Source organism: Corylus avellana, chromosome ca7 (assembly GCF_901000735.1).
Source record: "Corylus avellana chromosome ca7, CavTom2PMs-1.0".
In the NCBI taxonomy this organism is placed as follows: domain Eukaryota; kingdom Viridiplantae; phylum Streptophyta; class Magnoliopsida; order Fagales; family Betulaceae; genus Corylus; species Corylus avellana.
This window is the reverse complement of record NC_081547.1, coordinates 26,075,310-26,092,907: the sequence shown is the minus strand read 5'-3', so window position 1 is coordinate 26,092,907 and position 17,598 is coordinate 26,075,310. Positions and strand designations below refer to the sequence as shown.

Genomic DNA, 17,598 nt, shown 5'->3' with positions numbered 1-17,598 from the left:
ATAGAACTAGTTGTGGTAAGAACCCAAATATTGCGACCATCAATACTTTCAAGCAATGACCCGGAAAATGGAAAACAAAACGACCAACCCATTACCTACTCTAATAATTGCAAGTACCATCATCTTACAAAGTGCCCGGATTTGAGTTACCCTCCGATCAATATAATAGCATGATCTAACGGTCAATATAAGTTCACAGGAAAAAAAAAAATGAATGATTAGATATGCATACCTGAAAATTTTCATAACCGAAATTCAAAAACAAACAGAAACTTGGGAGAGACCGGGGGAGGAGAGAGGGAGAGAGATTTACTGCACATAAAATGTACAAATTTGCTAAAAACTGTAAGCAAGATACAAAATGATGGTGTTTGCACTGCCATCAAGCAGGCAAGAAAGTTTAAAACAAGTAATGGAATTGCAATTAAAACCGGGAAAAAAATGGCAGAGATGTCGGCAGATAGGAATTTCAAAAACATGCTGCTAGTAAAATCGGAAAAAAGCTCAAAACTTCCAGCAGCATCAACTTGCTATATCACATAAAAACCCAAATGCTGTATACCAGTGTTCTTACTTCAAAACTTTATCCAGAACTTGCCACCTTCTTCTGAGACAACTGGTCGGCTGCTAGCTCGTCATTTTTGTCCATGGCCTTCCTTGCAAGCTCGTAGCCTGCAAAGTTCATGGCCCCCAAGGGAGCAATCCAGAAGAACCTGGGTACTGCTCCTTTAAATAAGCCCAGGGGTCCCTCATGGCGAAGTATAGAGAAGGCCACCACTGACATTGGGATAGATCGACCCTTAGCCGTCATCATTCTAGTCTTCATCACATCAAAGGGTGTAGTGACAACAGCAGCTAGCCCGCCCGATAAAGCTCCAACAGCAATCGTTTCCCAGGGCTCCAGCTCCCTCCCCAGAAGTCGCTGGACAGCCTTCAAACAGCAATGAAGACCAACATTATAATCAGTACATGAAAGTATTGAACATTTCATCCAAGCATGGCATTCAGCAATAGAATTTGTCAAATTCCTAAATGACCAATTGACTTTTATAGGAGTCCCAACCTAAGGACAGGTCAAATTCAATTCGACAAATAAAACAGAATACTGATAACACCAAATCACCTTAAGCCCTCACCATTATGTTTCCTTCACCAGGGTTTCTATTCTTGAACTAGTAATCAAAGAATAACAATAAAATAGATAAAATACAATCTTTTAAACCATAACTGTCAATGTTTTCTTTGTTAGGAGTCTTGTTGTATGCTGCACAGAAAGTAAAGATCAATCACTTGATGTGATTTGTCCCACTTAAGTCGATATAGGCAAAATATATGATTCACGTACAATACACGTGGACAAAAGGCTAGTAATATAAAAATGTACATGCAATGAACACACTTAAGTCTCAGAACATTATGTCAGCTCAGACTAGGAAAAAAGAGTGTGCCTCACTCAATCAAACATATCCTCTGATTCAGTCAGGTTGTATTTTGCTTGAGCATGCGTATACCATTAAAATACGGCTTTTAGATATTCTATTCCTTTTACAGGAAATGATTTTTTTCTTAGCATACAGGCATAGATATATGCAACTAAAGAACATGGTAAATTTGATTGATCAACAAACTAATCATTAATATGCTAATAAGCCTTGCCCAAGCCCCAATATTAATGGTCCCATATACTGAGAGAGAGAGGGGGGAAAAACAGTAGCTTCCAAGTATTCCACAGCAAAATGCTAAAATCTAAACCTCAAACAATCAAAAATAGCTACTTCTGTCAAAGTATGTTTATGTGTATATCACACAGAATATGCATAAACAAATCTTCAGTAAATCATTTCCTTCGGCAAGACTTGTGCTGAGTTTAATTTCCAGACACACCTGATATTATTTCATCTCAAGGCAGTCCCAAGGTTCTCTGCCTTACAGCTAATGTTGGATACTGTTTACTCTTTCTCAGTTGATATCTGGTGCCCCACAGAAAAGAATGAATTTCATGTTTTTTAGGTCAAGGTACTGTCACCAAAGAAGCTTGAAGGAGTTCTTAATTTTTTGCACCTCAGTGGACCTATACTGGACGAATTTGTGGTGGACCTATATTGGACGAATTTGTTGGGATATTACTACTTCTGCCAGCCATGTTTCTTGTAGTTTCATTCTCTTGTATAACCCCCACCTTCTATCTTAGCCACGTAAATAAAACTAGGTCAATTTTCCAAAATCAATGAAATTTCTCCAACCACTTATATATAAGGCGTTAACAATGAAATTTCTCCAACTACTTATGTTGAATCCATTTCTGCACCGCATAAGTTTGCATTTAAAAACAAAGAAGAAGAAGAAGAAGAAGAAGAAGAATAGTCCATGACTAAGCTCCACACCTTTTTGGATTCAGCATAAAGCCCTGTGCCAGCAACATAGAATGGAACCTCCCGACAAAGAGTGGCACCAGTCCCACGAAAGAAACCTTTAAGCCCATCTTGTTGCAAAGTCCCAACAATACCCTCCCCCACATTGTCAAAAATGCCAGCCTGCAGCCGCTGTTTTAATACCTCACAAGGGATCCGTACTGCCGTCCCCAAAAATGTGCTACAGAATGATGCTAGAGACTGGACCTACAAAACAAGTAAATACAGTAACAAATAAATTAGAAACAAAAATCTTCAATATTTTTTTTTTAATGAGTAGATCAACCACCTCTCACATAAATTAGAAAATCTTTCCAAGGGTATATTTTTCCTCAACTGCATGCATGCACAGAGAGAGAGAGAGAGAGAGAGAGAGAGAGAGAGAGAGCCTGCTTCCAAGTCGTAAAATAGGTCAAACACCATGATGATAGCAGAGTCACCAATGTGCTTCAACATTTCAAGGACACAGAAGCTAACTGGTTGGAGTTGCTCTTAGAGCACTTTAATTTTATCGTTTGTCTACAGATTTAATTGCATCTTCTTGTTATATTTGAAAGTAGGAGAATGGAAGAGTTCCTTAAATTTAAATAAGCATAAAATTTTGATAGCTTAAATAGCATCCACATAAGTTGAAGAGATGTATGCAGAGCTAGTATCAAGATGTCCTTTCAGTTCTGAATAAACTCAAACAATACAATCCCTTCAACAGGTAATTTAGTCATGCTTTATGGGATAAACCAGGCAGTTCTGAAGGACATTTAAACAGGGAAAAGAATGCCTTCATGAGTTGGTAGGATACCACAAATTATACACATTTAAAACCATTAAGAAGTAGAACAACGAGGCCAATGGCACGATACCTCTTGAGATGTTCCAACAGGTACAGAACGACAAATTAATGACAATTGTACACTGAAAAGAGCTTTTCAACCTCAGTAAGACTCTCAAATGGGAGCTGAAGGACAGAACATACATGGATACTGTTGGATATCTCATGATTGAGCAGACCACACTGTAATTTTCATGACACAATAGACTAACGTTGCTAACATTAAATAATAATTTATTTCTCAAAATGTGTACTTTTCCAAACAGCATCCAAGCAAGACACGAGAGAAAAAGATGCTAAAACTGGAGAGTACTAGAAACTACAGTAATACACAGTTAGAGAAATAACCAATACCTGGATGTCAGGAAGTGTTGGAGCGACATTTATTAAAACAAGTTTACTTGCTTCAAATATTCCAGTTCGCAGAGCATGGCTGCAAGGTCAAGTGAACAACATCAGCCCAAAGGGCAAGAATATGACTAACAGAAGGGAGGGAGAAGAAATAATGATAACCTTGAAAATTGTCCAAGAATTGCAGGGATTGAACCCCTGTATAACCCCCGAACCCCAATCTGTGGAAGCTTTGAAATGATTTCAGGGAAGGTTAGCGTTGATGCTTGTACCCGAGTCTGAGATACCCAAAAATACAATCATTTTAAGATAGGAAGCTATGCCAAGAACATCTCCAATAATAGAAAAACTAATAAACGCAAGTAGGTGGGGATTAGTTTTTAAGAAATAAAATATACAGTACATGACTAAACAACTCTTAGAAGTGCCAATGCATGACCACAAAATCGTTAAGAATAAGAATTTGCCTTTATTGTATCGACAGGGTGCATTAAACTACAAGAAAGTGCACAAGAAAGGCCTCCTGCCAATGCAGATCTCAGAACACTTCCAGCTGGTATTTCCACAGGTGGTGCAACAGCAACAACAGTTGCAGCTTCAAACCAGATACTCCTGTATGTGTTACAAAAGGAAGTTACTATCAGCTAGAAACTAGTAATTGGTAAACTACTAGTCCTTTCAGCGAAGAAAATAATCAAAAGTGTACATTCTACGGTGGTTTAATTGTTTCTGCATTGTTGTTAATCTCACACCATAGTTTCACTTTCCAGAACTATGTATTAATTAGCACGGAAATAGTAGGACTTTTACCATTTCATTGCACCAAGCAAAGAAAAAGGCAAATATGATAGAACTTTGAGTAACTGAATCAAACAATACTTCAACGATTCAGAGTCAAACTACAGATTTGGAAACCAATTCATACTTCTATTTTAACTGAATGCAATTCAACAGAAAAATACATCTGAACATGTTCTGAAAACTCTCTTGAAATGACCAAACTGATCTTACCGAGGATCGTCTTGAAGTCGATCAGAAGGGAGAAGAAGCATAAAGTTTCGGAAATGGCCATAAGCAATAGGTCCTTCTGTATCTGCATTCAGAAATCGCATCATAGCAACAGCATTGTCTTCATTTGCTGGAAGCCCTGCATTTTTTAGTGATGCCAAAATTTCACTCTTTTGCAGTGTCCCGGACTTGCTCAGACAGAGAGAAGTATATGCACGAAGAATGGTTGGCTCCTTCTGTTCCATCAAGGATAAAAACTGTTTCCAACCAATTGATTTCGTAAATAAGTGACTTCTAGTGCGGTGCATAAAATCATGAGCATATCTTCGTGGCAATTTTCTCCTTTTAAATGCAACTTCAAGATCTTCCAAAGTTACTTGGCCATCACCATCCCTATCCAACTCGTCAAAGAATCTCCTTCCTGTAAGAATGTGGTGGCTTAAAATAGGTAAAAATGTCTCTTTTCAGATAAATATATGCAAAAGAACCCAACACCCCCTCCCCCCGCGAAAAAAAAGCCTGTGGAGTATTCTTTTTCATAAGAACAGAGAATGTAGAGCCAAAAACACCCACCCACCACTGAAAAAAAAAAAAACTGTACCTTCAAAATAATATTAATAAAGTACTATTACCCATTGGTACTTTTTGGGAAGTTTTTCTAAATCATTCTTGTCTCATTCCATCTTTTCCTTCACATAAAAACACATTTCTGATATTTCACCCATTACTATCCTCACACAACTCCAAACATCATCCACCAGAAAAGGAGATAAAAGTGTGAGTGAGTTGCAATCAACATTATCAACAATTTAGCAATGCAAACACATTTATATATATCAAATTCAAGGCCAGAGAATGTAGAGCCAAAAACACCCACCCACCACTGAAAAAAAAAAAAACTGTACCTTCAAAATAATATTAATAAAGTACTATTACCCATTGGTACTTTTTGGGAAGTTTTTCTAAATCATTCTTGTCTCATTCCATCTTTTCCTTCACATAAAAACACATTTCTGATATTTCACCCATTACTATCCTCACACAACTCCAAACATCATCCACCAGAAAAGGAGATAAAAGTGTGAGTGAGTTGCAATCAACATTATCAACAATTTAGCAATGCAAACACATTTATATATATCAAATTCAAGGCCAGAGATGTATTCTGGAAATAAGGGCCTAAGCATCGAGCAAAAATCCAAAGCAACTGGAGAATGAAATCTATTAATGTTCAAAATTATGAAGATTAAATCATATCAGATCAGCTGATCTGCAGATTAACAGTGATTGCTTGTCCAAAATAGGAGTGTAAACTTTGTGAACATGTTATGTTTCTAAAATTACAGGTAGAGAGACCTTTTAGATCCCTTTTCCAGTTCCAGCCAGAATAACCCGGAATTTGATAGTACATTGATACGATGTCTCACTGATTAATGCAACTACAGTATGCTAGATACAGTTATAATGTAGGCATTGACCCCAAAACATAGAACACCATAGCCACCCATACATATCTAACCATATCATATCATGATGAATATACTGCCGTAGATAAATAGGTGGTATAAAAATATAACACGCGATGAATATGATACTCAGATGCAACAAGGATGCGCTCTAAAACTGCAGTTCAAGTATAAGGCTTCATTTTAGAATGAGGAATAAGATGCTGGAAATCTTATTTTAAAGCAAAACAAATACTAATGTCTCAATTCTAAATAACGATTCATCTTCATCCAAAGATGGGATGACACCTTCCATGAGAATGGCGAGACATATAAGTGTCATTCAGCTTATATAATGTAGACTCTTCAATAATATAGCTTTATAATTTTATAATTAAAAGGACAAGATGACCCATCTATCAGCATAAAAAGGCTTCGGTCAAGAATTTATACCCCACAGAAACTAATGTGAAATCAACTTCGAAGCAACATGCATTTTTCGTTTATTAGGCTACTTGAAATACCATACCTTCTGCTTCTGCGTATCTAAAGAAATCCTGGACAGAGAATAGTTTCTTCTTGTCAGGATAATCTTTAGAAGTACGCCCCAACTGTGGTACAAGCTCAATTAGTTCTGTCAATGAAACAGTGGGTAAAATTGATCTCAAGCGCTCCACATTCGATAGAGGGATGCTAAGTATGCCACTGGCCAGCTTCTGCGGTAAAGTGCCACCAGTTTCTTCCCCATTCCCAGCTGGAACACCATCTTCGCTCTCTTCATCAACCGAAGAAGTTACTCCAACTACACTCGATGGCACACCGCCCACTCTTGCAAAGCTCAGATGTCCTAAAAGCCCATTTACATCTGCTTTTCGACCCTCCAAAAGACTAGTGAGTGCCTTCAAATGATCAAACTGAAAGGAAGAGGGCAGCGGCGGAGAAGTGTCAACACTTTTATGACCTTCTTTTTGCACACCCTGATCAAACATCTGAAGATTCTGAGCTAACTGATCAAAAATAAAACCTATAAAGCACTCAAGTGACACATGTTTTCCTTCATTCCAAAATGTTCTAAGTTCCTTAGATTCCCTTTGTTTCACTTCAAATGAAACCTTTGGCTTCATACAGGAACACAATTTATCTTCATCGCCGGTTTTCTGAAACCTTTTCTTGCCCGTCTTGAACGGGCTCGGAAACGCCTGAACGAAACTGTTCAGCAACAAAGACCAACTGACTGCAAACTGCAGGCAATTCACACAAGATCCAAAATCCTCCTTGCCCAAATCCTTCTCCTTCAACCCTTCATTGGGCACCTCGGCTCGATGCCCATTTCCCAAATTCTGTGAAAACATTCCCAAGAAGGCCTTAATCGGAACCTTAATGGACAAGCCATTCTTTCTCTCATCACCAACAACACACCGACCACTCTTCTTATTCACACCACAGATCTGAACCTTACGATTCCTATCAACGCCACTCACCTGGTTAACCAATCCAACACTGTTCCCTTTGTTCTTTGGCCCCCCTCCCCAGCAATGTTCTAGATCTCTAGCCGCTTTCCGAATGCCTAACTCGAGCGGCGAGAGCACCTCTTTCACAGCTTGAATCGAATTGCAAAACGATTCAATAGGGTCATTCGCAGACACCATTACTAACAAACCCTAACACTTTCCACTCCAATATACAACTAATATATCAAATACCCCGAAAAGTATACCAAAATTCGGCACCGATTCAAAAAAACACGGAATCCATCAACTTAATCCTTACAATTTAGCACAAATTCATATCAAAACAGAACAAGTTCTCATTAACAAACAAACAAACAAAAAAAACCCCGGTTATTGAACTGAACCAGAATATTCTCAAGCGCGAGCGAGCGGGCGCAATCCTATAAAAATGAATCTTGGACCTGGAAACCCTAGCTGCGCGGACTTGGAATTGGAGCGAAACTGTACATTTCGTTGGGCTCACGAGCCAAACAAGTACTTGTGCCAAAGTGCTTGAAAATGAGAGAGTTGTATTACAGTGTGCGAAATCTTAGCGTACTTTGGAAATCCGATAAGCTAATCTTAGAGGAGTGTTGGCGCCTGCGACACCGTTTTTGTTTTGAAACCAAGAGTTATATGGGTGGCAGAGGAAGAAGAAGAAGAAGGTAGCAGAAGAGAGAGGCTCTCATTTTTGCTGTTATATATTTATATATATTTATATTTTTAAGTTTTTCCAATTTTTTAAAATTTAAAGAAATGAAAGATAATAAAAGGAATTTAGTACTTTTTGGATAATGTGAGGTGGATGGATAAAAGCTGACGTGGACCGGGGACACTTGGAAGCGGGGTCTTTGGTGCAGTTACTTCCCTTCATTTACTCGGGAAACAAAAAAAAGGGGCAGTGTATATCCGGCTGTATCGTAACAAGATGGGGCTAATCATGATTCATCATGCCCAAGTCCCAACAATGTCTTCTTGTATTTTAGGAAAAGCTCTCAACCCTAAACGTGCTTTACAATGTGTGATGCTATTTTGTGCAGTAAATCCTTTTTTATTTTTATTCTTTTGTGAGAGACTATATATATATATATATACCGGTGAATGTTAGGCTTAAAAATAAATTTTACATAAAAAATTTTACAATATGATTGGAAAATAAATAAATTTAACTTTTGAAAAACTCAATCATATTGTACCATGTCATGTTGTAAAAATTTTTATAAAATTTGTTTGTAAGCATAGCATTTTTCAAGCAATACACTTGAAAGCCTAGGATTCAAATCATGATGATAACCATACCATAAACACCAACACAAAGGAATAAAACCCATAACCAAGGGGAAAACCCCAGATAGTTCGACCAACTACATCAACATAACCGTTACCTCAAGTAAGACAATAACTACCGATAAAAGAATGTCGGAATTGTAGAACCGCGGATAACTACGTTGTAATTTAGTCCGAATTAAATTCGAACAACACATAATCACGCTAAGGCCAAAACTTACTAGTAAACACTCTATATAAGGGCACGGTGTATTACTATTTAGGTACACTCATACTCATATATTCAATGTGAAAAAATTCTCTCTGCTTTTAAGCATGAGTAATTATATTTCTATTTAAAGTGCGTTTAGCATTGCGATTTCGTAAACAACAATGCGAGGTCTTAAACCAAATTGTAAAAAAAAAAGGATCGTTTGGGATTGCTTTTTAAAAAATTTATGATTTGAAAATGTACAAAATCTATGTTTTCAAATCGCAAGCGAGTGTTATTTTGAAAACGCACAATTTTAAAAGGTAAGATATGATTTTAAAGGCTAAACTGTGATTTTGTCAATCGTGTAATTACATTTTTTAAAATTCATATTTTTAAAAAACATACTTTTTGAAATCTCAAACCCAAATGGACTCTTAGAATACTATTATACGATTGTCATACACCTTAATGATGTAGCAATAAAAACATTAATTGGATTAACACTTATACAAACAAAAACAAAAAGCACGGGCTAATTTACATTGCCACTTCATATCAGTTATGTAGTAGTATACTAAATAGTATTGTTCTTTGAGCATTATACAATTTCTTTGGTTGACTTGAGTATCAAAAAGTCCCTCCGTGGCAAATCTTCTATTGTTTCCATTTACTTTGCAGGTATCCACTTAATGAATTTGGTCGTGCAATCAACAATTAATTATATGAAACTAATTTCTTAATGGGTAGCTTAATCGGTTGAGGATCATGTCTCATGAAGTATAAGTCATTAGTTTAAATCTCTCTCATTGTGCAAACATGTAAAATATATATATATATGAAATCCAAGTACCTTAGCAAACTACAATTATGATATTCATACTTGGTATTAAAGGAAATAGTATTACAAGAGATATGCCACTAAATTATCATTTAAATTTCCAAATCTATAATGATATCGCAAGTAAAGTCAAGGTGAGTATGTGAAAATTACGTACTCTAAGAGTAGATGTCATATACTTTCTTAATCCTATATAAATAATAATAATAATAATAAATAAATAAAGACATATAAGAATCAAATTCTATAAAAGATAAATATCACTTTAATAGACTGAATTAAAATAATTTTTTCAAAGTTCTAACCAAGTTTAAAGCAAAACTTTGTCCTAATTTTTGTTTATGAATTATGAGTTTTTATTTTTATTTTTTATCTTTCTAGTTTTATACAATAATTAAAAATATTTAGAAATAATTAAAACCTCTTAAGAGGCTGAAGTTTCATCTTATCTTAAGTGAGAGATTAAATGCATCCCCAAGGGGTAGCTCAATCGACTGTGAACTACGCCTCATGAAATAGAAATCGCTAGTTCGAATTCTCCTCCATTTTTCCTTACAAACATGTTTAAAAAACAAAGTGAGAGATTAAATACTCCTTGGCGGCTCGTATAGACTATTTGACCGAAGCTTTGCTGGTTACACGTTTAGAAGCTAATAAAATAATTCTAGTGGCACAACTATTTTATTGCATTTTTTAATTATTTAGGGAAGTATAATTGTATAAGTAAGTCTCTTTGAGGTCCAATCAGCATGAAGTGTATGTACAGTTTGGATATGGATCCTCTATAATTGGGGATTTTTTTTTTTTTTTTACTCAATGCTAGTTTTTTAAGATGATAAAGTTTCTTTTTTCAATTGAGTTGAAAAAATTATTCTAATCCTGACTTGTATCCAAAATATATGTTTATTTATGTGTAAACATTATATGTTTTATTAAAAATTATATGCATTCTGGACATATATATTAGTTTAATAAACTAAATTAGAAAATAAAAAATAAACCCAATTTGGAGAAAGGCTTGATAAAAAAAATGGTACCAACTTGTAATTGATAATGTATTTATTAATCTATATAAAAATTCTTATTCTTTTTTGGCCAATAGTTGTTGGATGCTTCTAAGAAAAGAACACTTACATTGTGATAATTTATTTTATAAATCAAGGAATCACAAAAGAGTATTTTATGCTTATTATAAATAATAATAATAATAATAATAATAATAATAAAAAAAGAAAGTTGAATTTGATTCTCTTCAAAAGATGCATGACAATAGAATTAAGAAGCAACATTTGTTTTTAATAAGGAAAAAAAAAAAAAAACAAAACAAAACGGATGTAACATTTGTCGGAAGAAATAAAGGAAGTATACCGCGTGAAACAAATATAAAATATTCTACCTGAATTTCTGAAAAATCAATTTATTAATTATCTTACAAGCAAATGGCCATTAATATACGAGGGTATTTAGCAACTACAAGGCATGGACATTGACTCACAAAGAAAGCTTCCCTAGTTTGGCATTGGCATGATTCTTCTCTTAAATCATTCATTCTATTAGAGCATCCTGAATATATTATACTATGACTATCTATGGAATAGTTCCACCAGCCATGGCAAGAAGTGATTGAGTCGCTATCGACTCTCAACATGAAGGCACTGTTTGGCAAGAGACTATTACTATTCATTCAAAAAATTTAACTCTCAACATTCTTATTTTTTATATCACATTAATCACTTTTTATTATTATTCAAATAAAAAAAATCACTATTTATTTATTTATTTTTTCACATCAATCAATTTTTGCTACAATTCTTATCCACTAAAGAGTAACTGTCCAATGTCAAACGGAGTCGAAGTTCAATTGTCTCTCTGAAAAAATTCAACGAATACAAACCAAAGTCAACGGAAGTTAAATCAATGAACTACCACCACTATCACATTCATCGAAGTTTCCTCTGATTCTACCCTAAAATGCCACCATAGCAACAAGTTTGGATAGCTTTTTTTTTTCTTTCTTTTTTTCATTTGGAAGGAGAGGCTTTCAAATGGTACTAGTTGCTCATGTTTACCACAATCCTTATTGAGTGGGATGAATTTTTGCGAGAAGACATTCTGATTAATGTCTCAATGTTTCAACCGACCAACTCTTAGATCAACCATTGAATTAACACAGTTTCAAGAAGAAAATGATAGCAATAAGAAATAGTGCTATGAAAATGCGACTCCCGAACAACAGGAAAAACACTTTAAGGGCAAGCATGACCTTTTATAGGTTAAAGATTACAATGAGAGGACAAATTTCACTTGTGGGATTGCAAAATCAAAGAAACTTGGAATAATATTAGAACGCAGATCCGCTGCCCTTTGTCTTTCCAAGCATCACGTCCTTAGCTTCATTGATTTTGGAAGCAAGGTAATGGCTACCACCTGCATCAGGATGGTTTGCAACCATTACTTTTCTATGTGCTTCTTTGACCTTGTCTGGCGCTGCATTCTCCCTGTTAAACCACAAAAAGAATAATACATCTCTTCCAGAACAAAAGATAGAAGATAAAGCTAATGCATAGCAGGATGGGTAAATTCAACTAGGTTCTGAAAAAAATAGCAAATCCAATTTCTCAATGATATCCCACGATGGAAGACAATTGGCCGAATCCAGCGAAACCATATTTCCCATCTATGTGAGCTCTTGAGGAAATCAATAACACGGTGCCAAAAGGAAAACAAACTGACACATGACATGACTAGAAACATTGCTTTATTAAGATTAGATACCCCAGACCATCAAACAATATTCTAACCTCATTAAGTTTACAAAATTATGAATTGAACACTTTCCAGGTAAGACTCTACCCCTCCACTACAACTCTAACTCTCACTTTTGATGCACTCACTTGACACAGGTAACCACTTTTCTGGGTGTTCACAAACTATTTTACAAAGCAAACTTTCCAACATTCCTTCACCTCAACCCCTTAACAAAGATTCCTAATCCTCATTTCCAATCCACTCAACAAGATTCATGTAAGACCATCTTTCTTTTCTCTTAAGTATAGGTCATCACAATCTTTGAACATAGCTCGATGGAGACACTAAGAATGTTTTTTTTTTTTTGGTTTTTAAATGACACTTCGAGGGCCTTTCATTAACAAAATCCTACAATGCAAGTTCAGTCTTAAAATATGACAACTTTTGCCCATGGTTCAGTTGAGTCCTTAATATTCTAATAGCAATAAACGCAACTCGTACATACTTTAAAAAAAAAAAAAAAAAAACGCAAGTTGTACAAGATCCAGAAAATGGTAGTTGCAGTTTCATGGCTCTAATTATATAGATGGTTACCTAATACCAAGAATAAGAGCTGCTTCCCTTTTCGTCATCGACGGCTGGAAACCACCCTCATAAAATTTGCGCATTCTGGCCTTTGGTGGACGTGCCTTGAATGCTTGCCAAGCCTGGATCCCATATCTACTAGCAAGAGCAGCGGCAGCTACTGCAAGCCCAGCTAAAAACGGTGTAGCCTGATGTACATCAAGGAATCATTAGTTTTAAACAATAGCAATACAACTATACAAGAATCTAAGCTCCAACTGATAGAACAATTTTTACGTAACTCAAATATAATTAAACAAGTTCAGGTTCAACTCCTTCCAACTCGGCACCGCTCCAGTTCATCCAAAGACCCTGCTCCAGAACATCACAAAGGAGCATTTCTGCCATTTCACTGAAAAAAATAATATACAATGTATGAATGGCAAAAAGACACCGGCTTTTTAAGAGCCCCACTATCTGCCAATATGTGAAATGCAAAGACTGGTATATTAACAAACAAGGGAGGCTCTGAGCCTCTGACCAGAGTTGCGCTCTATAACGACCAGGATTTTTAAACTACATTCATACTAGCCAAAAGATCCCTTAAGGAACCATCATATGAACACTACAGAATGACCCTTCAAAACTACCAGGATAAAAATCAGCATATGTTCCCCGTGCTTTAACATTTTAGACCATTCATTACTTTTCTGTGATTTCCTTTACTCAAACAGTGAACCAAATGCTCGTAGTTTACTAATCTGTGTCTTGTTACATGTCTAGCTTCGCATATTAGAATTTTAGTCAACAAACATAGACAATAGATCTGCATATTCGAATTTCGTAGGCCAAACACGCATTTTTAAACAAAATTGCAAAAAGTTTTCTGTTTGAGAGTACATTTGAACAGAATGGCAGTTTGAAAACATACAACATTTCATGTTTTTGAACAACGAGTAAGGAGGTGCGCAATTTAAAAGGTAGTTTAAGGCTCTATTTTTTCATATAGCAGATTTTACCAAATGTTTAACTGTGTTTTAAAAAATCGCGTTTTCATTAAATCCATTTTGAAAACGCTATTTTTTCAAGCCACGCGTTCTGGAACCGCTAAACCAAACGGACATTAAGTAACTAATTAACCAACAGAACGTTACCAAATTCATGACTCATGAGCCAAACGGACACAAAGGGTACGTTTGGTACGCGAAATAGTTATTCTACTAGAAAAAATGAATAACTTTTATTAGGAATGGAAGAAGGTAGAATGAAATAGCATTGGAATAAACATTCCCATTCAAATAGCTACTTCTTAATTTAAGGGAATGCCTATTCCCTCATGGGCAATGGGAATGACTATTCCAAGTATTAGAGCCTTATCATATACTTTAACACCAAGTCTATCATATTAAACCTTCTTCTAAAAACTATTCATTTTCCTAATGGAATAACTATTATGTGAACGTAACCTAAGTAACTAATTAACTAATGGAACTTTACCAAAGTCATGACTCATGAGCTTTGGCTCAATTCTACTCAGCAAATCAATGGATGAAATACCAATCCAAATTCCAATCCGTCACAAAAATAAATGATCCATAAAACTCTTGCACGCTGATAAATTTTATCATCATTGAGAATCAAATTCCTCTATAGCAGCACCATTTCGGAGTAACAGTTTTTTTGGTTGGAACCAAACAAATAGATCTCCAGCCTAAGGCCGTGTTCGGTTGCGCATAACCGAACTTTAAATTAGGTTTTCCTTGTACCAAAATAACATATACACACACAGCTGCAATTTCCAAGCAAAGCTCTACTAATATATCCAACCCAGACCAGACAATCATTGTGAATTTACAACAAATTTACAGAAATATTAGAACAACGAACGATTGCTTGCTTACCATATCGGTGAAATATCGGAGTTCGAAGCGAAGCTTTGGGTCTCATTCAGAATTTCTTGAGCTTTTGTCTAGCTTCGGTGCCATGGAAGGGCGATGACTGATGAGCTTGGTTAATTTCGGGGTAGAATGGTCTTTGTCCAGTTCGATCCGGTGACCAATAGTACTGCGCGGCTGCGCCGTGTCACTCTAGAAGCAACGGCTACACCATTTCATTGCTTTCTAAAAGCAGGCGGGTAGGATTCCTTCAAGCCCATGGCCGTCGTGGAAAGCCCACTTTCACTCGGTTGTTTTCAAACCCATTTTTCTTTCTGGGCCTTGTGCTGACATGCCTCGTCAGCTTCTTCTGCTTTATTGGTGAAAATAGCGTATTTTGGATTAAATATTTTTCCAGTACATGTGATTTGCACCAAAATCAAATACTAATCTGGATTTTCAAAAATATCGCAAATGATATTTGTGGTAAGCTAATAAACTCACTTGGTACTTCTGTCAAGATTCAATTAAGTTTTTTAACGGAATGCCACATCACCCTTACATGTGGGCACCACGTGACATGGTACCTGGATTTTTGGGTGCCACATCATTTAAAAAAAAAAAAAAAACGCTGGGGTGGCCGAACCACCCCCATAAAAAAAATAAAAAAATAAAAAAATAAAAAAATAAAAAATAAAAAATAAAAGTACATGAATGACGGTTCAAAAATTTAACGAAATCTTGACAGAGGTACCAAGTGGGTTTATACCGTTTATTGGCTTACCACATGTACCATTTGTGATATTTTTGAAAACCTAGATGGCTATTTGATTTTGGTGTAAACCACAGGTATTGAAATAGTATTTAACCTGCGTATTTTTTATGATGGTTTTGAAAAAAAAGTGTTTCAATTTTAATTTTTTAAAAAGAAAATTTAATATGATATACAGATGAAAAGTGTTTTTTTTTTTTGTAACTTATGTTTTGAATATCTTAAAACAATGTTTTTTTTTTGAAATATATATATGGCTCCAGGGGAGTGTTAGTTAACATGTTTGATATTTTAGATTATTTTAATTTCTTCTTAATTCATTGTTTCTCACTTTTTGATAAACATTGAGACAGCAAAATATGAACCATTTAATTTGAAGCAGTGGTTGGGTTTTAAAGACTCCAACGTTTAATTATCCTAGGTTATGTTTGGTACGTGAAATGACTATTACATTAAGAAAATGAATCAATTTTATTAAAAAAAATGAAGAAAGTTGAATGAAATAGTCTTGAAATACTTCTCATTGCCCATGAAAAGATGACTATTCCAAATGTTAGAGCTTATCATATTTTATGATGCTAAGCTATTTTATTCAACCTTCTTCAATTTCTAATAAAGGTTTTTCCTTCTTTTTTTTTTTTTTTTTAATAGAATAGACATTTTACATACCAAACGTATACTCGGTGTATATTTTTTGTGACTAATCAAGCATATAGGTACCATCAACCATGCCCTCCAAGAATTGAAACCAAATCTTTCATCAAAGATGGGGGTTATACTTTGTAGGTTGCCACATATTTATAATGATTATAAGTTGAAAAAAGTATCTGTTGTTAGAAGCCCATGGCAGCTCTAGAGACTTGTAAATAGCACCACAATGAGTTGTCCCTTGCATATCTACAATTATAAGTGGATTTCACCATTTGAAAGAAAACGAAGGAAATAGATTAGAATTCCCTAAAATTCGTTACTGGAATTGCATACAATTCAGGCAGCCCTCAGGTCGAGGGTAAGTCGCAATTCTGACAGCAAATTTTAGGGGATCCAAATCCAAAGGAAACCATAATCATAAAAGAATTTCATCAACATAGTGAGCCAGAATCTAAAGAACCCCACTAAATAAATGAGAGAAGCAAAATGAATAAAGAGAAGCAATCCCCACAAGACCACAACACAAGGTATCAAACATTGTTCCCATAAACTATATCATCCCCAAACCAATCCCATGCATGATACACAAACGTTTTCTTACAAGAGCAGTTGTCCAGAAGAAGAAAAAGATGTCGAGTGAGAACAACACTAGTAACCCTCTTTTATTTACTTTTCTTCATTTGCACTGGTAAACTCACAACTTCATTGTCTCCTCACTCATTGTTTACTTTTATCCTCTGTATGCACATCACTGTCCTTAATGGAGCTAGTGTACATATCAGCAGGACTAGAATGCCTTCTCGGTCCAGCCGGGGAAGCAGAAAACGAGAGACGTTTCTTTACAGAAACCGCCAATCCCTTCTCTGGCGTCCCATTTTTCTCTAACCCTAATGGACTTGGCAGCCGGGACTTGGCCTTTGCTGATTGTGTTGATGCCATGTAACTTGGAACTGAAGGTGAGGTAGCAAGGCTCTCATCATCTCTCACTGATGAATTTTCAATGCTATGCCTACGCCAGCGCTCTGACTGGGCGCTAAGCATACTCCTCGAGTCATAATCCCCACTCCAGCCACTCCCCATGGAGTTTCGTGGCTTTCGTCTCCCAGTTACCGATCCTGAAGATGGTGCCTTAGAAGG

General features: G+C 35.8%; 2 protein-coding genes across 2 annotated transcripts; both read right to left on the bottom strand.

Annotated features, from left to right (window-relative positions):
* Positions 1 to 201: 201 nt before the first annotated feature.
* Positions 202 to 8,207, bottom strand: LOC132186530 (uncharacterized). The gene is made up of 7 exons (XM_059600510.1): positions 6,574 to 8,207; positions 4,603 to 5,020; positions 4,059 to 4,203; positions 3,754 to 3,869; positions 3,595 to 3,673; positions 2,385 to 2,618; positions 202 to 931 (listed from the first exon to the last, which is right to left on the bottom strand). The coding sequence occupies exons 1-7, from the start codon at positions 7,691 to 7,693 to the stop codon at positions 584 to 586; spliced, it is 2,460 nt and encodes an 819-aa protein (XP_059456493.1). The 5' UTR covers positions 7,694 to 8,207; the 3' UTR covers positions 202 to 583.
* Positions 8,208 to 12,011: 3,804 nt separating this feature from the next.
* LOC132187111 (mitochondrial import inner membrane translocase subunit TIM14-1) lies at positions 12,012 to 15,251 on the bottom strand. The gene is made up of 3 exons (XM_059601291.1): positions 15,066 to 15,251; positions 13,195 to 13,373; positions 12,012 to 12,350 (listed from the first exon to the last, which is right to left on the bottom strand). Exons 1-3 carry the CDS (start codon positions 15,066 to 15,068, stop codon positions 12,194 to 12,196), a joined length of 339 nt encoding a protein of 112 aa, XP_059457274.1. The 5' UTR covers positions 15,069 to 15,251; the 3' UTR covers positions 12,012 to 12,193.
* Positions 15,252 to 17,598: the final 2,347 nt, after the last annotated feature.